The sequence below is a fragment of the Natrix helvetica genome (genome assembly GCF_964273705.1).
Source record: "Natrix helvetica genome assembly, chromosome: 1".
Lineage (NCBI taxonomy): Eukaryota > Metazoa > Chordata > Lepidosauria > Squamata > Natricidae > Natrix > Natrix helvetica.
In genome coordinates, this window is record NC_138548.1 from 73,734,297 (window position 1) to 73,759,568 (window position 25,272).

Sequence of the window (25,272 nt, forward strand, 5' to 3'; positions counted from 1 at the left end):
AAACACCTGGTAGGATTAGTTATTTCCAGGTCAGTTACTGTAGTAGGACTGATACATAAGGCCCAGGAATAGCCTAAAGGTTCTGCATGCAATTGTTCTTACAGGCAGTTACAACTAAGACACTTTATATTTTCATTTCTAGAAGATAGGATCATGTGAATATCACCATCCTGCTCCCAAAAGCCATCGATTTAAACATGTCCTCTGTGACCATGCTCTAACTTTGTCCTAAGGGCGATTCAGGTTGGTGACCTTCTTCTTGTGGTTATTTTCAGGAGAGCAACAAATATTGTATGGCTGCAAATGGGTCTTTGTAAGAATGTGAAAAAGGGAGCAGTGAAGGGACAAAAATTGGACTATTCCTCTAGGGAAATATGTGTCATACTCACCAATCCCCAGTCTCCGATATGCCAGCCAATCTCCTGTATACAATTCTCCCCGATACAGGGCTGGGTGTGCTGAGGTTTTGGTTCTCTCAAGCAAGCAATATCTAGAATCTGAGGGCCGTGTTCAACCTGGCAGCTTACAGTCCTGGTTTGAATACCTTCACCACAGCTTACTGAACACTGTAATAGAATAGAGTAGAGTAGAGTAGAGTAGAGTAGAGTAGAGTAGAGTAGAGTAGAATAGAATAGAATAGATCTGCATTGCAGGACACACTTCTCTATTTCTGATATTAATTTGTTCTACATAGTCTACAGTCCGAATAAAGTTCTCTTTTTCTGTATTCAGGTTTCCAACATTTCATTGAAATGCAGCTAAGGCATCAGAAGAACATTCAGGCATATGGGCAATTCCATATGAGAGTTTGATTTCTTTTGGAGGAGAAATGCAATTATGGCTTGTTATTTTATTTTATAAATTTTAAGATACATCCTTGGTGTTTTTTTTTAGAATTTGTTAGAGCTTTTTTCCTTATTTTCATCTTTTTAAAATATTTTTTCTATTTTTGTGTGTATACTTTGTAATTTTTCTAATTTTAAATACATGTATTAAAGTTATAACCAGTCAACATGTCAAATTGGGCTGAGAGGAAGTGGCCTGTCTAAGATTACACTGAGCTTCCAAAGCTATGGTAGATTCAAACTTACTCCCTTCCCCCATGGTCCTAGATGAACTTCCACTCTACATCTTGTAATGTAATCTTACTCTGTACTTGTAGTACAGGCGCACACAGAATTAGAATAAGCGCAAATATTACAGAGTTCTATTGTGTTACAGGTTGTTCTTGTTTAGCAAATGCTCACAGTTGCAAAAGTGATGAAAAAGTAACTTTATGGCCAATCATTGCTTTTATATCTTTTGCAAATCTATAAAGCAAAGGAAGTAAGATCTTTAACATCGTTGCAGTTTCACTCTGTGACCTCTTCATTTAATGTCTGAGCTGCCAGTCCCAAATGTGGTCACCAAATGAGGACTACCTGTACTTCCAACGCTTTACTCAGTACTAAAATCATGCCAGGCAGATCAGGGTGCCCCAAAGGGATATATTATCTTCTTTTCTCCAAGGTGCAGGAGAAGCTGGACCAATCCTGCCTCAGTACTGATATTGCACATAGAAGGAAAAACTCACCTCAGACCAAGGACTTGAGACCCATGTTGCACACCGCTGCAGGTTGCAAGGCTGTGCGCTGCGTGGCTTCTCTGTCAAGGAAGCGCATTCGGCATCATCCACAGCATCCTGAAAGTGATGTCCATTGTACGAGGCACAGTAAACTGAACGGCTTTGAATGCCCCCTCCGCAGGTGGCAGAGCACTGGCTCCAGTCACCAGTTTTCCAGCTAAAAACAAATGTTCAAAAAATAACTCTCAAGAAACCAAGAAGTCACTAGTGTCACAAGAGAGCTTCCCGGAACAAACGTTTCTCGTGATTGTTTCCTGGGATGAGCTTTCTTGATCACAGGCTTTATCCAACTAGTAAGCAAGGTTTAGGAAAAGGATGCCTGAAATACAGGAATTAACATGGTCATATTAAAAGCCAGGAATTCTGATCAGGGGCACAATGGAAATTCCTAGCAGCATTAAAAATAACAAGGGTGCCAAATTATGGAAAGGAAGTGGATGAAAGGAATCAAAAAAACAATTTGAGATGAAGTATTAATAGAGGCCTCAGGAAAGATTTAGAAAGGGAGGGAATCTTTCTCTGGGACACAGTAGTAGAACGTCACTATTTTTAAGGGGCTGCAGCACCAAGAGCTACATTAACACAAACCCCAGAGTCTGCATGAGGAATAGGATTATCTTATGATCTATCTATATCATGCAGATGCTATGCATGTTTAAAATAAATATGTTAGATGGCTTTTACAGCTGCAGGGTCTGAATATCTTTCCCACAATATCTAAAAGTAGCTGGAGAAATTTTTATTTTCAAGTAAAAATGTGCCTGTGAAAAAATAATGTGCACATTTATACCCAGCACTACTCGCTATCAATGTGGTCCAGGGCATTTGGGATGGAGGGCTGATCTTTGGGAGATCTCCAGGATCTAGCCTGGGACTAAAGGTAAAGGTTCCCCTCGCACATATGTGCTAGTCATTCCCGACTCTAGGGGGCGGTGCTCATCTCCATTTCAAAGCCAAAGAGCCAGCACTGTCGAAGACGTCTCCATGGTCATGTGGCCGGCATGACTAAATGCCGAAGGCACACGGAACACTATTACCTTCCTACCAAAGGTGGCTCCTATTTTTTCTATTTGCATTTTTACATGCTTTCGAACTGCTAGGTTGGCAGAAGCTGGGACAAGTAACAGAAGCTGACTCCGTTACGTGGTGCTAGGGATTCGAACTGCCAAACTGCTGACCTTCTGATCGACAAGCTCAGCATCTTAGCCACTGAGCCACCGCGTCCCTGATAGCCTGGGGCTACACTTTGAATAAAATATAAATTAATCAGATCTCGATATTCTTGATATTCTTGAAAAACGCTTCTCTTTGTATATGCATTGACATAAAACTCTTCTTTTAATTTGACTTTTCTAAATTTGGGAGAAGCCCAATGCTGCAAATAGGAGTAGCAAGGACCACAGTTGGAAGGCTGGGCTTTAATCAAAATTCCAGGCAGTCAAACAGCCAATTCAAGCTGTCGTTTCCAACAGAAACTGCACAAATAACCTCAACTATCTTGGCACAGCCTACAGACCAATAGGAGGCTCAGTGGAGAGTGACAGTAGGATTGGAGCATGGCATCTTGGAGGAAGTCCTATTCTAAAAATAACTTAGCTGGCAGGAGGTGAATCTACGCAGCTCCTTCAATAGGAATAGAGAAGAAAACAGACTGTGAATAAGGATCAGTGCCTAAAAATAAGTTCAGCCTTATATTCCAAGAGGAATTTTACCACTTACTTCCTTTATAGTTAAATATTACTTTAGGTTGCCATGGAACAATATTCAATAATAAAATCAAATTGCAAGAAATGTTTCGAATGGCAATGGGACCTCTATCCTATAGACTTGCAGTGTTAGCTGAGTTCATATAATGACTAAATCAAAAAGAAGCAGGTTAGATTGTGGTGTAATATGTTATTTTAGTTCAGCTCATCAATCATGAATAATATTTAATGTATTATGTGAACCCACACAATTATGATTTAATCAATACACCATGGTTAAACACATCCTGATTTAGCATGCCGTGGGAACAGTTACAGCAGCGATAACCGATCTTTCGAACAGGCCACAGAGTGATAATGGGCTGCGGCCCGGGGGCTGGGGACCCCTGAGTTACAGTTAAAGAATATAGCAAAATATTTTTGTTTCAGGATTGATGACTGGAAGCTATATAGCATTGTAGCTACCTTTACTTCTGTGCTAATTTAGCCACATATTCCATAGTCTATCATGAATATTGTGGGGAGATATATGACCTTACATGGGAGATTCTTTTTTGTTTGATTTTGAATTATAAAGTATAATAAAGATTAGGGAACTGTATAACAATCATGGAGATGTTCGACTTGAAAGCTCAAAGCCCTTTTATGGTATCTTCTTCTGTAGGACCTAGGAGCTCTACTGGATTGGACTGGGCATCCCCATTAGGTTAAGACATAACAAAGTCATATCTTCACTTCCCCAAACAGTATTTATAATTATTCTAATTCCCCAACCCTCTTATGGGTCATTTGATTTGGTTTAGCTTGATGTTTAAACTATCTATTATGGTTTTGGTTTAAAGTTAGACCTGATTATGCCATGTTCAGCAAGCCACAATGAAAACAAACCATGGTTCACAATGATATGTGAATCCAACTCAAAGATCCTTCACTATAGCATTCTGCTTATTAATCAATTACTTGCCACCAAGAAATCAACAAGCTAAACTTGATTCGCTTATATGAAAGGGATACCATTCCTAAAGCCACATATCCAGCACAGTAAGTAACCATTGAAGGACTATTTTGTTTTTCTATATCCAGTCCAATGCTGAAGTTATCAAAGCAAATGGCATCAACATGCTTGTAGTGGTGAATTTCATTATGTACTAGTGGTTGGTAATTCATCATTATGGAAGGACCTCTGGTAAATCCTGGGGGTATACAACTGAATGTGTAAAATTATCATCCAGACTAATGGGTATGGGAAAAATGTAGAAAAATAGAAAATAAAGGTTAGATAAAATAATGCAGCAATCTGCAGCAATATTCATTTTTAATTTACTAAACTTATCAGCAGAAGCTACTGGGGATATGATATCTAAACTCTTGGGCTACAAAGAAAAATAAGGAACTATCTTCCCTCACCCTTCTTCACATAGGATAAGAAGGCCAAAAGCACTGACTGCCCAACACCATTGTTTAGGGAGAAAAGCCAAAGCTTTAAGAACAAAGTCCATCACCTAGAAGAAAAGCCTTCCAAGGTTTGTGGAACCAGAGATGTTCAACTTTTGGAAGTTTTAGAGCCTCACCAGCCTTTGAGTAGCATGCTGGGAGCCACACTCCAGCCAGGAAGTAGAGCCAAGACAAAAGTATCTTTTTATCTAAATTATATTTAACCTTAATTGAATGTAAATGAAAATGTTTGAACGTACTCAGTATGATTGCTTGCTACGAATTTAATAATTCCTCCTGTCACACTACAAATTACAACTTTTCAGCAGCAATTTGGAGAGAGGCTATGAAGCCACATTGCTTGGATGAACAGGATGGACCTGTGCCTTAAACTATTATATTAGTACAGATAATCCTCGACTTACAACAGTTCACTTTCACAGTTACAGCAGCATGGAAAAAGATGACTCATGACCGCTTTTCACACTTAACAACCATTGCAGCATCCCCATGGTCACGTGATCAAAATTTGGATGCTTGGCAACTGACTCATATTTATGACGGTTGCAGTGTCCTGACGTCATGTGATCACCTTTAGTGACCTTCTGACAAGTCAATGAGGAAGCCAGATTCACTTAACAACCATGTTACTAACTTCATAACTGCAGTGATTCACTTAGCAAATGTGTCAAGAAAGGTCGTAAAATGGGACAGAATTCACTTAACAAATGTTTCATTTATCAACATAAATTTGGGGGGCTCAGTGGTGGTCGTAAGTCAAGGACTACCTATATATGTCTCACCAGGCATAGAAGCTTTCTAAAGCCTTTCTTTTTTGTATGATTTCAGGAATCTAGGTCTGTGGCTTTCAACAAGCGTTTCTCAGGAATTTGTGGTTTGTTTGTTTTTTAGCAAATTCCTGCTCAATGAGCAGCTAACAATGCGAAGGGAGGGGGAATACAAGCTGTTTACTATGGTTAGGAAGCTTGAAAAACCACTATTGGAGGTGAGGCAAAGGAAGAGAAGAACTGAACCACTTTCTCCTAGTTACCTCTTTGTTTGCAAGTTCCAGGCTCTGTTGCGGCTCCATGCTCCCGGCAGATAGAGGTAAGAGACCCTTTGTATATAGAACAAAGATTTTAAAGCCCATAATAAATATATAGACATCTGGGTCTGTCTTTTACAGTATGATTTCTATCCTTTTAGAGCCAAACTAAAAGGGATTTTGATGACGGATCGAAAACCTCCGCTGCCATTTTTTAAAGCCTTAGGACAGAGGTCTTCAAATTTGGCAACTTTAAGACTTGTGGATTTCGACTTCCACAATTCTCCAGCCAGCTATGTCCGCAAGCCTTAAAGTTGCCAAGTTTGGGGACCCCTGCCTTAGGACAATGTTTCTTAACCTTGGCAATTTGAAGATGTTTTGACTTCAATTCTCAGGATTGCCAAGCCAGCATGGCCCTTCCTCAGCTAGCATGGCTGGCTGGGAATTCTGGGAATTGAAGTCCATGCATCTTCAAGTTGCCAAGGTTGAAACACCGCCAAAAGATGTTGGGATGAGGTCTACTTTGGATCAGGGTCATGGGCAGGCAATAGCCTCCCCCCCCTCTTTGCAACTATGTCAATTTCCTGCACAAAAATAGACCACCCATCATAGCTATTATTATTCAGAAAACATGCAGGCACTTTATTACCCACAACAACAAGAAGAGCCAATTCAAATCAAGGCCAAATATGTGGGTGGTGGGAAGAATTCAGTTTCCCCTGCCCTTCATCATGTCTTCAAATCACTCCCTCCAAAAGTTGCACATAACCAAAAAAATGAATGCAACCATGAATTGCTTTCATGGTTTGATTTCTTCATTTGAATTGCCCCATTAAAATTCATTGTAGCCACAAGAACTGACTAACTACTTGGACAAGGGCTCATAGTAAACAGGGGAAGGAAGGGGGGATTGTGGTTTAACTCTGTGAAAGTTCAAAGTGTGACACATCTTTTGGAGAGCTGAAGGTGGACACTTTTTTTGTATTTGTATTCTATTCATATTACATATTTGTATTCACATTTGTATTCTGTTCATATTACACGCAGAAACCGAATTATGCTCAGAAAAGTTCTAGTGCTAAAACAGAGGAAACAACTTCATATTTCTAAAACTTTCTAAATAATAGTCTGTAGAGATTCTCAGTCATCCAGGTCATGGTTGTCTCAAAGATGCTTTTTTTCAGGAGGCAACTGGACTTTCTTGTTTTTTTTCCACTTTGAAGATGTTTTGCTTCTCAGCCAAGAAGCTTCTTCAGCTCTGACAGGATAGTGGGGAATGGAAGGATTTATATTCCTTGCAGACAGCTGGTAATCTGCATCCTTTCTAAATAATGTCTTTTGATAAAATGAAAAGGAACTTCCGCCACTCACCACTTGCATTTCACGCAAGGAGGGATTCTCTAGTATGGTTTCCCACTAATCAGAAAATATGCTATCATCTTCTAACAGAAAGCTTTTATCTACCCTTCCTAGTTCGTTTAGCAATATTGACCCCTTCTAAGAGAGGAGTCAAATGTTTTTAATTTAACTAACTGGGTGTTGTGGCCTGACAGCCAAGCTGGCAGCAGATTCAGACAGTGAGGAGGTTGGGGAGGAACATGGGCCTGTCCTAGAGTCTGGAGAAGGCTCTGATGAGGGCTCTGTGTCAGAGGCAGAGAGGGAGCCAGAGCCGTATGCCAGTTATCAACTGCCTTCAGAGTCAGACATCAGTGAGGCAGACGAACAGCTGGAGCCTGTTCCCAGTGTGCACATGTACAGAGTTGCCAGACAAAGGGAACAGCTAAAGAACACGGGTCAACTTGGGAGTAAGGCCAAGGTGGATGATGTATGGCCCCTCCGCAGAGAAAATAAAAGAGGAACAAAAGGGGAGTGAAGTTTGCAGAAGACAATTAATTTGCTTAATTAGTTCCTGACTCTCTGAGACTCCTTGCCAAGTTTTGCAGATATCGGCCTGTCAGCTCTCCAAGCCAGATAAGGTCTGTGACTGTAAATCATCCCTTGAAAGACTTTGCTGGATGTGAATGAGCAGAATTCACAGCAAATTAATAAAAGGGTTTTTTGTCGAGACAATGAGTTTGCGTCATGCTCTTGAGAAGCCTAGGTCAGAACACTGGGTTGATGGTAAGTGGGAAAGCAAAGCACCAGCTTCTAGCATCCTTTTCATTTCCAGAAGTTTCCCTGGACCTCACACAGATTGCATTGACTTGCTTAGAAAAGAAAACCAGTAGATTTCATATCGATTTTTTTTCTTTGTTCATGGGTTAACGTGTCTAGAAAAATGGCTCACATCTTGGAGAGCAACAATTTGCCAATAAAAAATAAAAGAAAGATAACAACATACATAATAAATCAATAAAAAATGACATGTTGTGTCATTAGCTACACCCAACCTGGAGAACATTTTTTAAATAGGCAAGTCCCAAAGAAAAGAGACTGCCTATTCCCACCCAATTAGCTTGCCAATTGTAACATTTTTTCCCCTCAGATAACATTTTGTTCTAGCTTGTATGATAGGTGGGCCTCGACTTACAACCACAACTGAGCCCAAAATTTCTGTTGCTAAGTAAGGCAACTGTTAAGTGAGTTTTACCCCGTTTTTTGCCATAATTATTAAGCAAATCCATGCAGTTGTTAAGTGAATTGCATGGTCATTAAGTAAATCTGGCTTCCCTCATTGACTTTGCCCTGTTGGAAGCTGGCTGGGAAGATTAAAAACGGTGATCACGTGAACTTGGAAAGGCGCATCTGTCATAAATACATGCTAGTTTTCAAGCTCCCAAAATTAGATCACATGACCATGGGGATGCTACAACGGTTGCAAGTGTGAAAACCAATCATGAGTCAGTTTCTTCAGTGCCACCCTAACTTCAAAAAGGTGACTAAATGATTGGTTGTAAGTCGAGGGCTACCTGTGCTTTTGCGGAGAGCTCAGGTTTCTCTGCACGCATTTCATATGAGAGTAACAAGGGCCCTGAACAGAGACTACCAAGTTATTTCTGACTTTGATTCTTGGATTTCAAGGTATCTTAGAGAAGAGAGAAACCAAACAAAAGCTCACCGTTTTGTCTGGGGGCAGGGCTGGAGGCCGCAGGTACGGTTATTTCCTGGCCATGGTTTATCTCTGCACATATAATCCGGATAGGCTTCATTATCAATGGTGCAAAAGACCAGACGAGACTGATAACCTGCGGAGCAGAGAAAAACAACAGGAACCAAAGATGGCACATGGTAACGGATAATTGCCAAGGCGATTGGTTGCATAATATCCCTAAAGCAACCAAGTATGATCATCTAACAGATAAGCATTAAGCAGAGGCCAGCATCCAATGAGTTGCCTTTTCATATTCCCACACAAATGATGTGATTGAAATCAAAGTAACGGGGCTAGCACTAATCTGAAGGCGGGAGCGGGGGTGGGGAATTAATTAAGTTACATAATTAATTGAATGTAATAATGGGTTCAATATGCACATCCCTGGAAAAGAAGGCTGAAAAACCCTCAGTTTCATCCATTTTTAGGGGTGGGAGGTGATATTTTCCTACCACAGCCCTGGGCTTTTGGCTAGCTTTCCTTCAGAGGTCAGACTTGCTCTGACATTGATTCCCTTGCAGAAGCTGGTTGAGATGGAGACATCCCTCACCCCCGGGGTCTTTTCACGTTAGCTTAGCCAAATGTGGATACATGGTTATACATTTCTTTTCCTCCTTTTGAGTAATGAAAAGAAAGAAAGAAATTTGCTGATTGAATCTTTACTACAGGTGCATGATTCATTCCACTGAGGATGTTTTATGTTTGTAATTATGCTGTGTAGTGCAGATAGTGCTCGACTTACGACCACAACATTTCTCTTGTTAAGCGAGACATTTCGGAAGTGAGTTTTGCCCCTTTTTACGACCTTTCTTGCCACAGTTGTTAAGTGAATCATTGAAATTGTTAGTAACATAGTTGTAAAGTGAATTTGGCTTCCCCGTTGCCAGAAGGTCGCAAAAGATGATCACATGACTCCAGGACACTGCAACAGTCATAAATATGAGTCAGTTGCCAAGCCTCTGAATTTTGATCATGTGACCATGGGGATGCTACAATAGTTGTAAATCTGAAAACTGATCATGTCCCTTTTCTCAGTACTGTTTTATTTTTGAATGGTCTGTACTGGATTGTTATGTTTGCAAGATTTTTTTCTTCCTAGCATTTTTCCCCTCAAGTTCGCGGTCTGCTTTTTCTGGAACAACCGGGTGCAGATCCATTGGTTGTGACAGGATTTGACTAACCGTCTTGTCACCCAAGCTGGATGTTGTGGGATGAGAGAGAGAGTGACTGGCTAAAAATCTCCCAAAAGGCTTTCAGGCCTAAGGCAGGATTAGAATTCAGTTGGTTTCTAGCCTGGTGCCTTAACTACTACATCAAACTGCCTTTCATGTCATTTGCAACAGTATAGAGGCTTAATGAAGAAATTAAAAAAAAACCTGCTATTTGTACTTTACCATACCATATACAATCTCACTGGCATATATGCAGTGCAATCAGTAACTAAAGTTGTTGGTCACATTTGCTTTGAAGAAGAATAAGCAGATGGACAGGCTTTAACGCTGAATGAATCAAAATATGTCTGCCACTCATTACAAAATTGTATCTCCTAGAATGGCTAATAGCGGATCTCTTTATAATCCCATAAGAAAAGATTACAAGGTGATTTCTGCACAGACCACCGCAAGCTTTTTTTTTTTTCACTCTTCAATACATCTTCCAGCTAGCATGTCGATTGGTTACAATTAAATTCCATGCATTACTACAATCCTTTATACTTCATTCAAATTGAATTGTGCATTTAAAATCAAAGATCTTTATACCATCAATATACCAACATTCTCCTTTAACTGGATTTGTTTGAAAGTACTTTTATCCAGAATCATTCGTATTTATATTATCCAATGAATAAACATTTTAACACCGACAACAATCTGTAAGAGCTACCACATTCTGCTTATTTATCGCCTAGGATTCTTATTTCTTTCCTCCATCCACCTATACCATTTATCCCATATCTGATAGAATTCTGATTCTTCTTTTCCCTGGATTTCTTTAGTTAGCTTGTCCATTTCAGCACAGTCCATCACCTTTCTTATTATTTCATCTTCACTTGGAGTTAGCTTATTTTTCCATTTCTGGGCATAGGCAATCCTTGCCGCCGTTATTATATGCAATATTAAGTACTGGGTTTCTTTTTTGTAGTTTGTAGGCAGTAATCCTAATAAGAAGATTTCCGGTTTCCATTCTATTTTCACTCCCGTTATTGCCTCCAGCCAGTTTTTGATCTTTTTCCAAAACTTTTTAGCCTCCTCACAGGTCCTCGCAAGCTTTTTAATATATATATATATATATATATATATATATATATATATATATATATATATATATATATATATATATATATATATATATATATATATATATATATATATATGTCTTTGGTTGTTCGGGTTTTCTCCCGCGTAGAATTGGAAGTATCTTCACGACGTTTCGATGAAGATACTTCCAATTCTACGCGGGAGAAAACCTGAACAACCAAAGACATACATAGAAACACCCGCGAAAACCTCAGAAAACAAATATATATATATATATATATGTCAAATTCTCAAAACAAGCTTTATAAAAATAACATTATTTTGTTCATGATATAATAATCCTGATGCAACTCAATCAGAGTTTACTTTCAATTTATGCCTTTTCTTATAGCCTTCCAGGCAATATTAGAATATGCCCTGTTGTATTTCTGTATGTAAGAACAGGAAGCCTGAGTATTTAGGTTAGTACATTTTATGAAATTCCTTCTGGCTCCAGGATTCAGTGATAACCTGATGACGGTCTAAGAGGAACAATGGATCACATAACCCTGGGACAGTGCAACTGTCATAAATGTGAGTCAGCTGTCAAGCGTCCAAATGTAAATCACATGACCATGGGGATGCTGCAGTGGTCATAAGTATGAAAAGCAGTAATAACAATAGCACTTAGACTTATATACCACTTCAAAGTGCTTTACAGCCCTCTCTAAGCAGTTTACAGAGTCAACATATTGCCCCCAATAATCTGGATCCTCATTTTACCGACCTCAGAAGGATGGAAGGCTGAGCCAGTGAGAACTGAACTGCCAAATTGCTGACAGTCTGCAGAATTAGCCTGCAATACTGCATTCTAACCACTGTGCCAGCACATCTCTTATATCTAATGTAATCTAATATATCTAATCATTTGTCTCTCTGTTCTACCCTTCAAACCTGGTTTTCCCATGACATTAAAATAACACACTAGAAAAATGGCAACAAGAACAGAAAGTCCCTTTGGGAAAGCAGCAGCTACAATCATAATGATATCAGCTCTGAAAACTAGTAAGGTGCCCATAAGGAATTGCAGAAGTAATATTGCTACACTTCTCATGCTTAACAGATGTTCACTGGCTGAGACCCATGTAGCTTCCCAAAACTCACAGATGTTCACAGGATGCAAGTGCCTTTGTGCAAATGACCAAAGCAGCATCATGCTGTTGTGATACATGGCCTTCTCCTTTGTATGGGTGTGTGAGATCATAACAAAAGGCATTATGATGACCCAACATTGCGTTGTCATTTGCTCCCCTTGACCTTCTGACACAGGTCAATGCCTCCACAAGCATCCTTTTTGCAGCTCCCCAGAGTAATCACAGCCAAATTTTCAGGGCATTTTTGTGTATTTTGTGTAGGAGAATTGAAGGGGAATATTACTCCTAGGTCTTTAACAAAAATGGGTGGTTTAAAACCAGGGGTGGGATTGAAAAAAATAGCAACCAGTTCTCTGCCTGGTTGCTGGCGTGGCCATGGAGGCCGTGGCCTACTAGGCCTCCTGCACTACAGCTGGGGGGCGTTTTTGCCCTCCCCAGGCTCCGGAGGCTTTCCTCAAGCCTCCAGGAAGGCGAAAACAGTTTCCCCTGGGCTCCAGATGTCCACTGGAGGCTGGAAACAGGCCTGTTTCTGGTTCTGGAATTTCCAGGAGGCCTGTTTTTCACCCTCCCAGAGCCTCCGCATGGGGCATGCACTTAGCTGGCATGATGAATGGGCTGCGTGGAGACTCCTGGGAGGAGCAAGGTGGTTGGGTGGGCGGGGCCAACGAGTCCTTCCAACTACCAGTTTGGTGAACTAGATGCAAAATTAGCATCCGGTTCGCCCAAATCAGTCCGAACCGCTGAATCCCAACCTTGTTTAAAACCTAGCAATTCTCTCCTGTATTAGGGCAATTTATTTATTTTGGCAAGCCCTGAAAAGCAAGATCATAAGACTTTTCTGGCTTAAATCATTTATTTCATTCCTTATAATCCTTTACTCAAAGCAAGCCAAATCCCTCGGACCTTGTTCACATTATTATCCATCCTATCTTTTGCAATCCTTAGGCAGGGCACAACGTTTAAGAGTAGATCTCGGGTTCCGGTGACCAACTCAGATAGGATCCTGCAAAGTTGAAATGGTCTCTGAGGCAGAAGAAGATTGCTTTCACCCATTCTATGCTGTGATTTTCCTAAACCAGCAGATTTCTGCTTAGGATCATCTTGATAATACGTTTATTCTATTTAAAAATAGCTTTAAATGCTTTAAGAGGCGAAAGGTATAAGACAGAGGTCATTACACAATCATCAATAGTTCAGTATAGCAGTTAATGATTGAAATCTAGCATGTCTACCAATTCTCATATGTAACTAATATTCCTGTCTAAAAGTTTCTGAGATTGTGAATGAGTTTGCCAACATTTTGTGTGATTTGCTAATTATCTGGGATTTTGACCAATTAAATAAACAGTTAATCTTGGTGACTAATGCTCACACATCAACCCATTAAGTTTTCAGCTTCCCCATGTGCTACAGGTCTGGGTTTGTAGCATATACAAAGAGCTGAGGTGGCACAGTGGTCAGAGTGCAGTACTGCAGGCAACTTCTGCTGAGTGCAATTTGTCAGTTGAAATCCCACCAGGCTCAAGGTTGACTCAGCCTTCCATCCTTCCGAGGTGGGTAAAATGAGGACCCAGATTGTTGAGGGCAAGATGCTGACTCTGTAAACTGCTTAGAGAGGGCTGTAAAAGCATGGTATATAAGTCTAAGTGCTATTGCTATTGCTATATACACCGAGACCACAAACTATCTAGAATATCCTCACAGATCAATATATGTGATGTGTACACACAGATTGGGAACCATTACTTAGGCAAATCAATAATATTAAATGTGAGGTGCTGGCATGTACCTCCACCACATTCAGCACTACAGTCACTCCAAGACCCATAACCCCAGCTGTAGATTGATGTTTGCCTTTGGAATGGCAAATAGTATTCATAATGTACTCCTTGGTTTCGTTCCTGGCTGATAAGCTGAAAAAGAAAGAAGATGATCAGTTGTCAGGAAACACACTTTTTGCTACTCTTGTAGCAAGGTATTATCTACTGGTCCAGTTCATGTAGTAGCCATGTCTGGACCTTCACACGTAAATGTTTAGATGACAGGAGTATCCCTTTTTCAAACAAAAAATAATCTGGTCTACCTGTTGAAAACTAAGGTCAGCTTAGTTTCTTTTCCCTGATGTGCTAATTACTTAATTAATTAAAAACACAATTACTCATCTGTTTGTTACAATCCAAGTTCCAACCTTCCTTTGTCAGGGAGATGGGTGGTTTTGAAATTTAATAAATAAATAAACAAACATTGTCTGCTATTTGTGAAAACTGTCTATCACTCAGAACCAATTTGGTTAAGTCATAAGTCTAGAAACTAGGAGATCGTGAGTTCTACTCTTTGCTTGGGCACAAGCCAGTTGGGTCACCTTAGGCCAGTGGTGTCAAACTCAAGGCCACATCTGGGTGCTTAGATCTGGTCCATGGGGCCAGCCTGGAAACAATGAAGGACCATGGTGCCTCACCAGTGAAAATGGAGGGTCGGGAGGACTACACACAGGGCTGGGAGGGCATGGCCAGCTCAACATCACTCATCGAGGCTCTGTTTTCGGCCACGATGGTCTCCTGCAGCCCTCTACCAGCAAAAACGGAGCTCGGGGAGGCCCTATGTGGCCTACCTCGGCTCCATTTTCAGCCATGATGGCCTCCTAAGGCCCTCTGCCAGGGAAAATGAAGCTCAGGGAGGCTGCACACTGCCCCCCGGGCTCTGTTTTCACTGGCAGACGGCTGCAGGAGGCTGTCGTGGCTGAAAACGGAGCCTCAATGAGTGATGTCAAGCTGGCCATGCCCCCCAGCCCCCGAGGTCAAACACAACCCTGATGTGGCCCTCAATCAAATTGAGCTTGACACCCCTGCCTTGGGCCAATCACTCTGTCTCATCCCTAGAAAGCACCCAATGGCAGACTACTTCTCAAAAATCTTGCCAAGAAAATGCAGGGCCTTGTTTAGACAGTTGCTTAGAGTCAAAAACAGACTTGAAGTCTTAAGCACACAAAAACATCCATCACTCAGATCCTTGCCAAAGTTATTCCTTTCCTTGCTATTCATCTCCTGCTGCATGTCTTTCCTGACTCTGATAGATCATCATTTGAATACATTACCTACATAAAGGATAAAGTGGTTTCTTGCTAGAATGAAGAAAGAATATATTTCCTCTTCATCAAGAAACAATTGTTAAACTACTGTAGTCTTCGTAACCTTGCACCCTGCAAATGTGACCAAACTCATTTCATCTAAGCACGCTATTGGGGTTAAGGAATGAGGAACTAAAGTGATCTTAATGCCATGACAAATAAATTAGCCATTTACTGTTTGACCTCTGCATGAAATAGAGATAGCCTCAAGGCCAGTTCTCCTCTACTCTTTTTCTAATAGTTGCTCAGTCAAAGAAATTGAAGTTTCCACATCAATCTATTTTATTTATTAATGAACCTGTGGAATCCCTCAGTCTGTATTATTCTGGAGAATTATCCAGAACACTTACACACAACTCAGGGATAAACCTTTAGGACAGGGGTGTCCAAACTTGGGAACTTTAAGACTTGTGGACTTCAACTTCCAGCTGGCTGGGGAATTCTGGGAGTTGAAGTCCACAAGTCTTAAAGTTCCCAGGTTTGAACACCCCTGCTCTAAGAAAACAGGAAAGCAGTTACAGCTACTTGCCTCAATTATCAAAGGCTCGCTGATGGGACCCCGGGCATATAGAAGCTCTGGAGCCAGATCTCCCTCTGAACCTCTGTCGTAATGCACCACTGTGCTGGCAATAGGCAAGGCCCGGCTGTACTCAATTGTCCACTGCCCATTCAGATAGTATGTTCCTTGTACGTTCTTGATGGCTGAGATTAGGGTGAAAAAAGGGGAATGGGAAAAAATGTAAAAGACAGTGATGTAGAATTCTGAGACTTTGATGTTGCAAAAGATTGTCCAGATATGAAGTGGTTACTATGTACTAAACAAAATTTTATATATATATATATATATATATATATATGTATGTATGTATGTATGTATGTATGTATGTATATGTATATATATATATGGGTTTATATATATGTATGTATATGTATATATATATATGGGTTTTGGGGTATTCGGGTCTTTTCTCGTGTAAGATTGAGAGTATCTTGGCGACGTTTCGAAGAGATCCCACTCATCATCCTCAGGCTGGTGTCTTTGGCCTCGTGCCTGTGGATTTGCTCGCACAGGCAAATACAACACAAAGGTAACAAAGGCAACATTAAAAATATGGTTTTCTGCCTGAATGGTCTCCTTGAGTGAGCTGAAGGACAGAAAAAGGAAGCAGTGTGTTCCCTCCCATATTTGGGCATACCAGGGGTTGTGACACAATACACACACACACACACACACACACACACACACACACATTTGGGGGAGAGTAGAGGTATGATGTTTTGCTGAAAATCTACAAGTAGTAATTGTATTTAGCCAACCATGACTGATTCCTCTTACCAAAAACCCCAGAGATTTAGTAAATAAAGGTACAGTAGTCCTTGACTTACAACATTTCATTTAGAGACCGTTCAAAGCTATAGTGGCACTGGAAAAAAAGTCACATGACCGTTTTTTACCCTTAGGACTGTTGCAGCATCCCCATGGTCACATGATCAAAATTCCGGTGCTTGGCAACTGGCTCGTATTTATGACTGTTGCAGTGTCCCAGGGTCATGTGATCACTTTTTGCAACCTTCTGACAAGCAAAATCCATGGGGTTAAAAACCATGTGGCTAAGTGAACAACTGCAGTGATTCACTTAACAAACAGTGGCAAGAAAGGTCGTAAGCAGTGGTGGGTTGCAAATTTTTTTACTTCTGGTTCGGGCATACTCCTGCGCTCGCATGCGCAGAAGCATACGGGCAACTGGGCAGGGCTTCCCGCCACCACTACTACCAGTTCAGCCGACCCGGGCCATCCCGGGTGCAACCCACCACTGGTCGTAAAATGTGCCAAATTCACTTAACAACTGTCTCGCCTAGCAACAGAAATTTTGGCCTCAATTGTAGCCATAAGCGGAGGGCTATCTGTATTCAGATGGCAGATTATAAGGAAATCCCTGAGCTGGGGACTGCCTTGGGAAACTGAACAAAATATCATGGAAGAAGGCGTGTACATTTCCATGTGACTGCCACAAAAACCACTCAGATGTGTAAACAGTTACTAGGATGCTAGTTTGACCTGAAAGAATCTTGGCCATTTTATTACAGAGCAGCAAGTAACATTCAACCCATATCGTTAAATAAAAGCATTATAAGGAAGCTTGAGATGATTTATTAATCATCTCGTCCTGCGAAGATTTATGTTGATTGCACCCATGCTGAGGTATGAACATGCCTCATTTTTATGTTTTTGCTGATAAGGGACAGTTCCTTTCGCCTTGTCCTTTATGGACCCCTTGCAGTTTCGGCATTTGTTCAAGAGGATCCCTCCAAACCAGGAGACTGGGAGTTCTAGTCCCGCTTTAGACATGAAAGCCGGCTGGGTGAACTGGGGCCAGGCACTCTCTCTCAGTCCAACTCACCTCACCGGGTGGTTGTTGTGGGAAAAATAGAAGGAAGGAGTATTAAGTATGTTCATTGGCCTTGCCTGATTTATAAAAATAATAAAGGTGGGATTAACAATATAATAAAATAAATAAATAAAAGATGGATGGCATGCAGGGTTCTTTGACGGAGACGTCATAAAGACTCTTGCTTCATGTAAAATACACGTACTATTGCAGGTATATTGTTGCAGCCAGAGCCTTGTTTCATAGCATACACCAATTTCATTCTATTAGTAAGCAGTCTCCCATCTCTGATCTTAGTGATGTAATACCCAGACGATGGTTACCACGTAATATTTCTGAAGATGCAGATCCATATTGTCCTGTATTAAGTTATAACTAAAGGAGGTGATGGAAGTCTATACCAAGAGCAGTAACAACTTCTTACCCAGGAAGTTCCTGGTAGGGGTTGCTTCCTTGATTCGGATACTTGTGGCTCCCATCGGAATGACAAAGATTTGATTGTAGCCTATAGGAGCAGAAAAAATCAGCCAGAATAAATTCATTTTCTGAGAGAGAATGTAATAGAGAAGGAAGCCAGGGTAAAGTCACTCTTTCGTGCAGAGAAGCTACATGGGAAAAGATAAATCTCGCTGTAACTACTTCACTGATTTTGAACTGTCTCCATCCGTATTCATATTACCCATAAAGCTACCCTTGCATGTAATTGATGTAATATGGCGCAAGGCAGTGACTTCAATGCATCACACTGCAGACATGCTACAGTGGAAACCTTCCTGAGTTACAATTATTGACTTTAGCTTTAAAGATATAAAGAGATTAATAAGAACAATCAATCACATCTCCACCCCAGGCCCAGTCTAAAGTCTGATACACAGGTAGTCCTCGAGTTACATTGGTTCATTTAATGACCGTTCAAAGTTACACCGGTACTGGAAAAAAAGGTGACTTAGGACTGTTTTCACAATTACAACTTTGGAAGTATCTCCCTGATCATGTGATCACAATTTCAGATGCTTGGCAATTGGTTTATACATAAGACCGTTGCTGTATCCCAAAGTCATGTGATCCCCTTTTGCGATCATCTGACAAGCAAAGTCACCGGGGAAGCCAGATTCACTTAGCAGCCATGTTACTAGCTGATCAACTGCAGTGATTCGCTTAACAACTATGGCAAGGAAGATCATAAAATGGGGAAAAACTCACTTAACAAACGTCTCGCTTAACAACAGAAATTTTGAGCGCAATTGTGGTCGTAAGTCGAGGACTACCTTATTAATCTATGGCAGGGGTGTCCAAACTTGGGAACTTTAAGACTTGTGGACTTCAACTCCCAGAATTCCCCAGCCAGCATGGCTGGCTGGGGAATTCTAGGAATTGAAGTCCACAAGTCTTAAAGTTCCCAAGTTTGGACACCCCTGATCTATGGTAACAAAACAACCCTGCAGTACCTTTAGGGAGGTTGGGCACATCAAAGAGTCCCTTGACTTCAAAACAAGCTCTTCCATTCCCACCGCACTGCAGGCATTTGTCTTCCTTTTGGGAAGAATCTAGCATTTTATCACAGCCAACAGCCTGTAAAATACCAAAGTTCAAACCATCCACAGGTGAGATGGATAATCCAGTTATCATAAAATAGAAAGACAAGACATTTCACAGTAAGGTTGATGACATTTCACTGTAAGGTTGACGACAAACTGGTTTAAAATAACAGATGAGCTGGTATATAAATAGTGATTCTTCTTTCAAATCTTTTTTTTTTAAAGTGAATACTGATTTTCCCACTCAGAACATCTCTGGGGATATCAAGGCCAGGACATCAGCAGCCATATGTTTCATAACTTTTCTTAGAACATCTTTCTAAAACAGCCTTGGTACCCACCAGGCCTGTGGGAGTTCAGCATCCATAATTTCCAGATATCTGGCAGTGAATGTGTATATTTAGACTTTTAAGCAAGTTTGCCCAAAGTCTACAAAAATACCAGAGACATTTCCAGCACTGATATTTCAAAGGAGGTTGCTTTCAAATACCCTGTGATATAATAATTGTACGAAAGTCAACCTCATGGGGATACAACATTAGAGATTTAATTCAGCTAATGTTTCTGCAACCACTGTTGACTGGCTAATAAAAATTAAAATACTGTCTGTTTTTTTTTAGCTAACTATTGATGGTTGCTTTAATGCAGTGTTTCTCAATCTTGGCAACTTGAAGATGTCTGGACTTCAACTCCCAGAATTCCCCAGCTGGCTGGGGAATTCTGGGAGTTGAAGTCCAGACATCTTCAAGTTGCCAAGATTGAGAAACACTGCTTTAATGAAACTGCCTATTACTCTCTGTAATTTGGTACTTCCAGAGTCCTCCCCCCACACCAGCTGCCCAAGTAAATAGCTTCTTCCTACATAAACATGTTCTTACAGAGAATCCAACCATACCTGGTAAGCAGAAAAGAGGGAGGGGAATTCAGAAGGACCACTTCAAGTAGTCCTTGGCTTATGACCATTTATTTAACAACAATTCAAAATTGCGACAGCTTCAAAAAAAAAAAAAGGGCTTGCAACCAGTCCTCAAAATTACGACCATTGCATACCCCCATGGTGACATGATCATAATTGAGGCATTTAGTAACTGGCTCACATTTACAACGGTTGCAGTATGTCCATGACAAGCAGCTTTTACCAGAGAGCAGATTTCTGCATTTTGGAGAGAAAATGAACATAAAGCATCACGAAAGATATTTTCAAGCTGGACAATAAGTCACTTCAATCCCTCTAGTTAAAGAGGGGCAGCTGGCAGGGTTTCCACATAGGAACCAAACTATTGTTTTTTTTCTCTTAGTTTAGGCATAGTAGAATGTATGAATCCAGCCATTGTGGTTTTAACTAATGCATCATACTGGTTCCCAGTCTTTGTGGCTACTCAACAGTTTTATCTCCACTTTTACCTAACCACGGCAGAAACATAGCTGGCAGCATCCTTTTTCATTGTGTCCCCAAGATGTTGCCTTTTTCTCAACTCTAGCCCATGAACGTGACAGGCTTAAATCATCCTTCTCTGTGCTATCATCAAAGCACTCTTTCCTTCCTCAAATCTGCAAAGTGCGCAACACAAGATCTGCAAAAGACATTATGCTTGGCCAGTCATTAGGTCAGAGGGAAAGTTTGGAGACTAGGAATTTTTGATCATTGAACGCTGCCTAGAGTTGTGTTTGACGTGATGGGCGGCTATACAGATTTGAGGAATAAATGAAAAATAATAAAACAGATGAGAACAGAGAAATATTTATTTAAGTGGATATGGGCTTGCCCCTTCCTCTTCCACCTCAGCCTTGTCTAAAGAGTCTATTGCAGGCCAACTCTGCCCACAGCCAGGTGTTTGATCTTTTTGGGTTCATCCTCCCAAGGCCAGTAAAATGAAAAGCCAGATTTTGGGGGGCAATGTGCTGACTCTGTAAACTAGGCTATAAAGCACTATGGAGTGGTATACTATATACAGTAAGTCGCAGTGCTATTGCTAAAGAGTTAGACAGGAACAATGCTCGGCTAGAGGGTTTTGGTCTCCCTCCCTCCCTCCCTCCCTCTCCCTCTATCTCTCCCTCCCTCCTCCCCTCTCCCTTTGTGTAATCATTTTGTTTATCGAAGAAGACAGGAATGCAGAGTTGTACATTTTAAGCACTGGCTTCTTTTTGCATTTCTCCTCACGTGAAGTGTTTCCTGCCACAACCAGCATCCACCTCCACAGCGTGAGGATGCTACCATTTTCCTTGCTTTACGGGAGAGTGGGAAAAAATGGTGGCTGGTGAACTGAAATGGTGATCATTCAGGATGGTGCAAACAGTGCCAGATTGCTCTAACAGTGTTGTGAAATGCTACTCTGCTGTATTTTTCCACTCATTTTGTGCAAGGCTGAAATAACATTTCAGGGGACCAGTAGGATCTGCTCTTTGTCACTGCCTCCCAAACAAAATATAGAGGACTGCGTAAGTTGGCATTTGTGACCCGTAAGAAGGAAGAGAGAGATATCCTGAAAAGGCACCCTTTGTGACATCAATGTATTGTTTTTTTAAAAAAAAAACTTCATTCAGTGCTGGTTACAACCAAATGGATTGGAGAGGAAGAAGCTGAGCAATAGTGGGATCCTGTGTTACACCCTTCCTGTCACTGTACTTTGATTAGGAAATGTTTCCCCTTCTGGTTGGTTTCAGACTTAAATGAAAATGGAAAGGAGGAAGAACCCAAAAGCTGAACCAATAGCTTTGCCATCAAGCCTGCACACAGATAATTGAGACACCATTTGGCAGAGAAAGCAAAAGAAGGGTCAGCAAAGGGGGTATCAAAATTCATGTTGTTAAAATATGGGCTAACTCAGGGATGCTTTCCCCCAGCAGTCATGTTCTTGGTCCGTTAATGGTTTCTGGTCCTTGCAAACCCTCTGGTGGCCAAGGGTGGAAGTTCAGGAGCTAAAATAGTTTAAAATCAAGGTGCATCTGAGCCTTCTCCCAAGGAAAAAAAAGAGTGTATTCTTCATTTCTCCTTTGGCTTTGTTGTTTATAAGATGGAGATCCACTGACATGAACTGTTTCCAAAAGGGCCTTTTAACACGCGAAGGGCCCAGACATTCTTTTCATGCTGGCTGGGAGTTGAAATCCACATACTGTATCTTAAAGCTAACAAGTTTGAAAAACACTGTCCTACAGCATCTGGTATCAACATCTGGTAACAGCACTCCATGACATCATGCTGCCCACATGACCACAGAAATGTCTTCAGATAGTGCTGGCTCAATGGTCTTGAAGCAGAAATGAGCACCATCCCTTAAAATTAACAATGACTAGCAGAATAAAATAAAGACTTCTTTATCTTACAGCATCTGAACTACAATCCTCTCCCTTCCCCTCTCTGTTATCTCCCAGTGCCATTATGAGCATTTTAGATGCATACAACTCAGCAAACACAAACACACAGTAATCCTTGGTCTCTTGAGTCCTCTGATCTAATCTGTTAGGTCTGAATTTCCCCCAGAAGGCTACTTCTTTTTAATCTTCCCCAGGTTTCTGACTATCTCTTAATTATTCTGGGAACTCCCAAGAGGTCAGGCCCTCACCCCAAATTATACAGTGACTGGAAAAAAAAACACTCTTGATAGTCTAAAGGACTACCTGATTATAGTCAACAAAGTGCTGGAAGAAATGGGCAGGGGAATGAGGAAAGACTGAATTGGCCAAAAGAAATATGGAAGGCATCTTTGCAATAAAAGACAGAATAGAATTGAATTGCGTGGCCAATATGCTGATATTCAGTAACCACCACCCCCCCAAAAAAAAACACCCAACAGAAGGCTGATTATTAGCTTTAGCTCTAGGGAAGGCAAATGTTGAAGCTTGCCAAATCTTGCAATACCTCCTTTAACGTGGGATGCCCCACCTGCTTAAAAGCAGCCTACACCCCTCCCCTAAGATAAAGGCAGTTCTTGGACGACAAAGCCCTCCTCACCCCTGGTTTTGTCTGGCTTGAGATATTATGTGGACTCAGACAACATGATTTATAGAATGCGTTTTAATGCTAAGCAGGTGGAGCGAATGCCATCAATTATGGCTTGGTCAACAAAACTATTGTTCAAACAAAACAAAAAGCTAGTCATGGTATGTGAATTTGAAGCTCTCATCTTAGCTTACTGAATAAATCTGTGCTAGGAGAAAACGAGATTATTCCATTAGTGGTCTGAGGAAGTTCAGAGTTCATCTATGAGTCAAAAAAGGCAGGAAAAGTGGAATTCTTTCGGAAAGCGATAAATACATACGTGGCAGGTCCCTTGCACGCAAACATCGTTCGTCCCTGTTTCGCAAGTAGTTCCATCAATGACGGCTTCTTTCTGCCTATAGTAGAAATTTTCTCCTTTTGGGATGCAATTTAATTCACATTTATTGGGAGCTGTGAGCAAAATCAAAAAGCAACACGTTATTTTGCTGTTTGACTTTTATGTGTTTGTTTACTTTGATTTTTCTACAACATGGAGAAAAGCAGAACTTTATTAAGATTCTCGTACTGGGCTTTAACAGGCCAGGGTTTAAGAATGCTAATCCTGGAATAAGAGATTAAAGGGTGGACCACAGTTAATTGAGGCTTGAATCAGACCTATCTTTAATTTGGAAATGGACCCAAACAAGATTTGCTCAAAACGTCAGTGGGGTTCATTGCATTCACACTCTAAGCCAGGGGTGTCCAACTTGGGAACTTTAAGACTTGTGTACTTCAACTCCCAGAATTCCCCAGCCAGCATGGCTGGCTGGGGAATTCTGGGAGTTGAAGTCCACAAGTCTTAAAGTTCCCAAGTTTGGACACCCCTGCTCTAAGCCATAATAGTTTTGGTTTGATTTTGGTATGGTGTTTTGTGCCAATTGTGTTTTGTTCAATAAACAGGATTCAGCAAATAGTGACGAGATGGACATAGTTCATTTAGTTGATGGCTAATCAAATGATAGACTTACCCATCATACTGTTATTTTTTGGACTAAGCTAAGAAAAAAAGTAAGATAAAGCAAGCAAGATATAGCAATTAAAGAATTAAGATGACGTAAGAAAAGTAAATACAGTTAAATTAGGATAAGGTACATCAACTTCATTTACTATATTATCTTATAGAACCAGGCCTATAGATCAATTGACAGACTGCCTTTCATTTTTTTAAGCTCATTTCTCCTTTTGGGGGGGATCTCATTTCAGCCAGATCTCTTTCAGTGCTCCCCTTTCTTCCTGACACAATCATTCTTCATTCATACATTTTTCAGTTCATTCAGTCTCTCTAAACATTGACAGGCTTGCCTTATTTACTGTTATGATTCTCCTAAACTCCACTTAGCATCAATTTTAATGCTTTGCATAAACAAACTCAACATGGTTCTGTGGCATCATTCATACATCATTTATTTCAGTCTATTCCAAATACTTTCACTATCTCCTTTTCGTATGGTCACTTTTATCCATTCTGTTGGGAGATTAATCTGTCTTCATTTTAAAAAAAAATAAGGATTTGAACTTTCTCTTCATGCAGCCATTCTTCAATTCTAGTTTCTTTCATTACTTTCTTTTCTTCTGTGCCTATCTACCCATGATCCATTCTTGACACTAACAACGGTCTGTGCCTTATTCAGAATCTGTCATCATTGTATCCTTTATTGTTTTCTCATTCTTCATCGTAAGTGGAAGGGCCATTGCAATCAGATTGCACAAAGGCACCATGATGGGGTGGGAAATGGCACCAAATTAAGTGTTCAAAATCTATTCTCCATTCCAACTGCATCAGATTTCACTTCTTCCAAAACAAATGCTATATATCAGTTCAGAGAAACCATATGTATTGCACAATCTGAAACTATGAGTGCCCAGAACATCTTTCAATGCACATATTGTTACAGTTCTGGAAAGCTCAGCCTAACAAATATGAGCTGTGGCAAGTCTTCCTCTAGG

At 40.7% G+C, this 25,272-nt stretch overlaps 1 protein-coding gene and 1 long non-coding RNA gene across 3 annotated transcripts in view; one reads left to right on the forward strand and one right to left on the reverse strand.

Annotated features, from left to right (window-relative positions):
* Positions 1-25,272, reverse strand: part of PAPLN (papilin, proteoglycan like sulfated glycoprotein) — a 105,262-nt gene that overhangs the window by 25,348 nt on the left and 54,642 nt on the right. The window contains exons 6-14 of one of the 2 annotated variants that reach the window (XM_081936976.1): positions 23,606-23,736; positions 19,257-19,380; positions 18,233-18,313; positions 15,948-16,120; positions 14,081-14,204; positions 8,868-8,994; positions 5,816-5,881; positions 1,574-1,781; positions 390-566 (exon numbers count right to left, since the gene is read on the reverse strand). In XM_081936976.1, the coding sequence (XP_081793102.1) occupies positions 390-566; positions 1,574-1,781; positions 5,816-5,881; positions 8,868-8,994; positions 14,081-14,204; positions 15,948-16,120; positions 18,233-18,313; positions 19,257-19,380; positions 23,606-23,736 (1,211 nt within the window). The remainder of the gene's footprint in view (positions 1-389; positions 567-1,573; positions 1,782-5,815; positions 5,882-8,867; positions 8,995-14,080; positions 14,205-15,947; positions 16,121-18,232; positions 18,314-19,256; positions 19,381-23,605; positions 23,737-25,272) is intronic. The other variant, XM_081936977.1, reaches the window with a different exon arrangement.
* LOC309383922 overlaps positions 5,801-25,272 on the forward strand; it is a 30,920-nt gene continuing 11,448 nt past the window's right edge. The window contains exon 1 of the long non-coding RNA XR_014173942.1: positions 5,801-5,871. This is a non-coding gene — a long non-coding RNA (uncharacterized lncRNA). The remainder of the gene's footprint in view (positions 5,872-25,272) is intronic.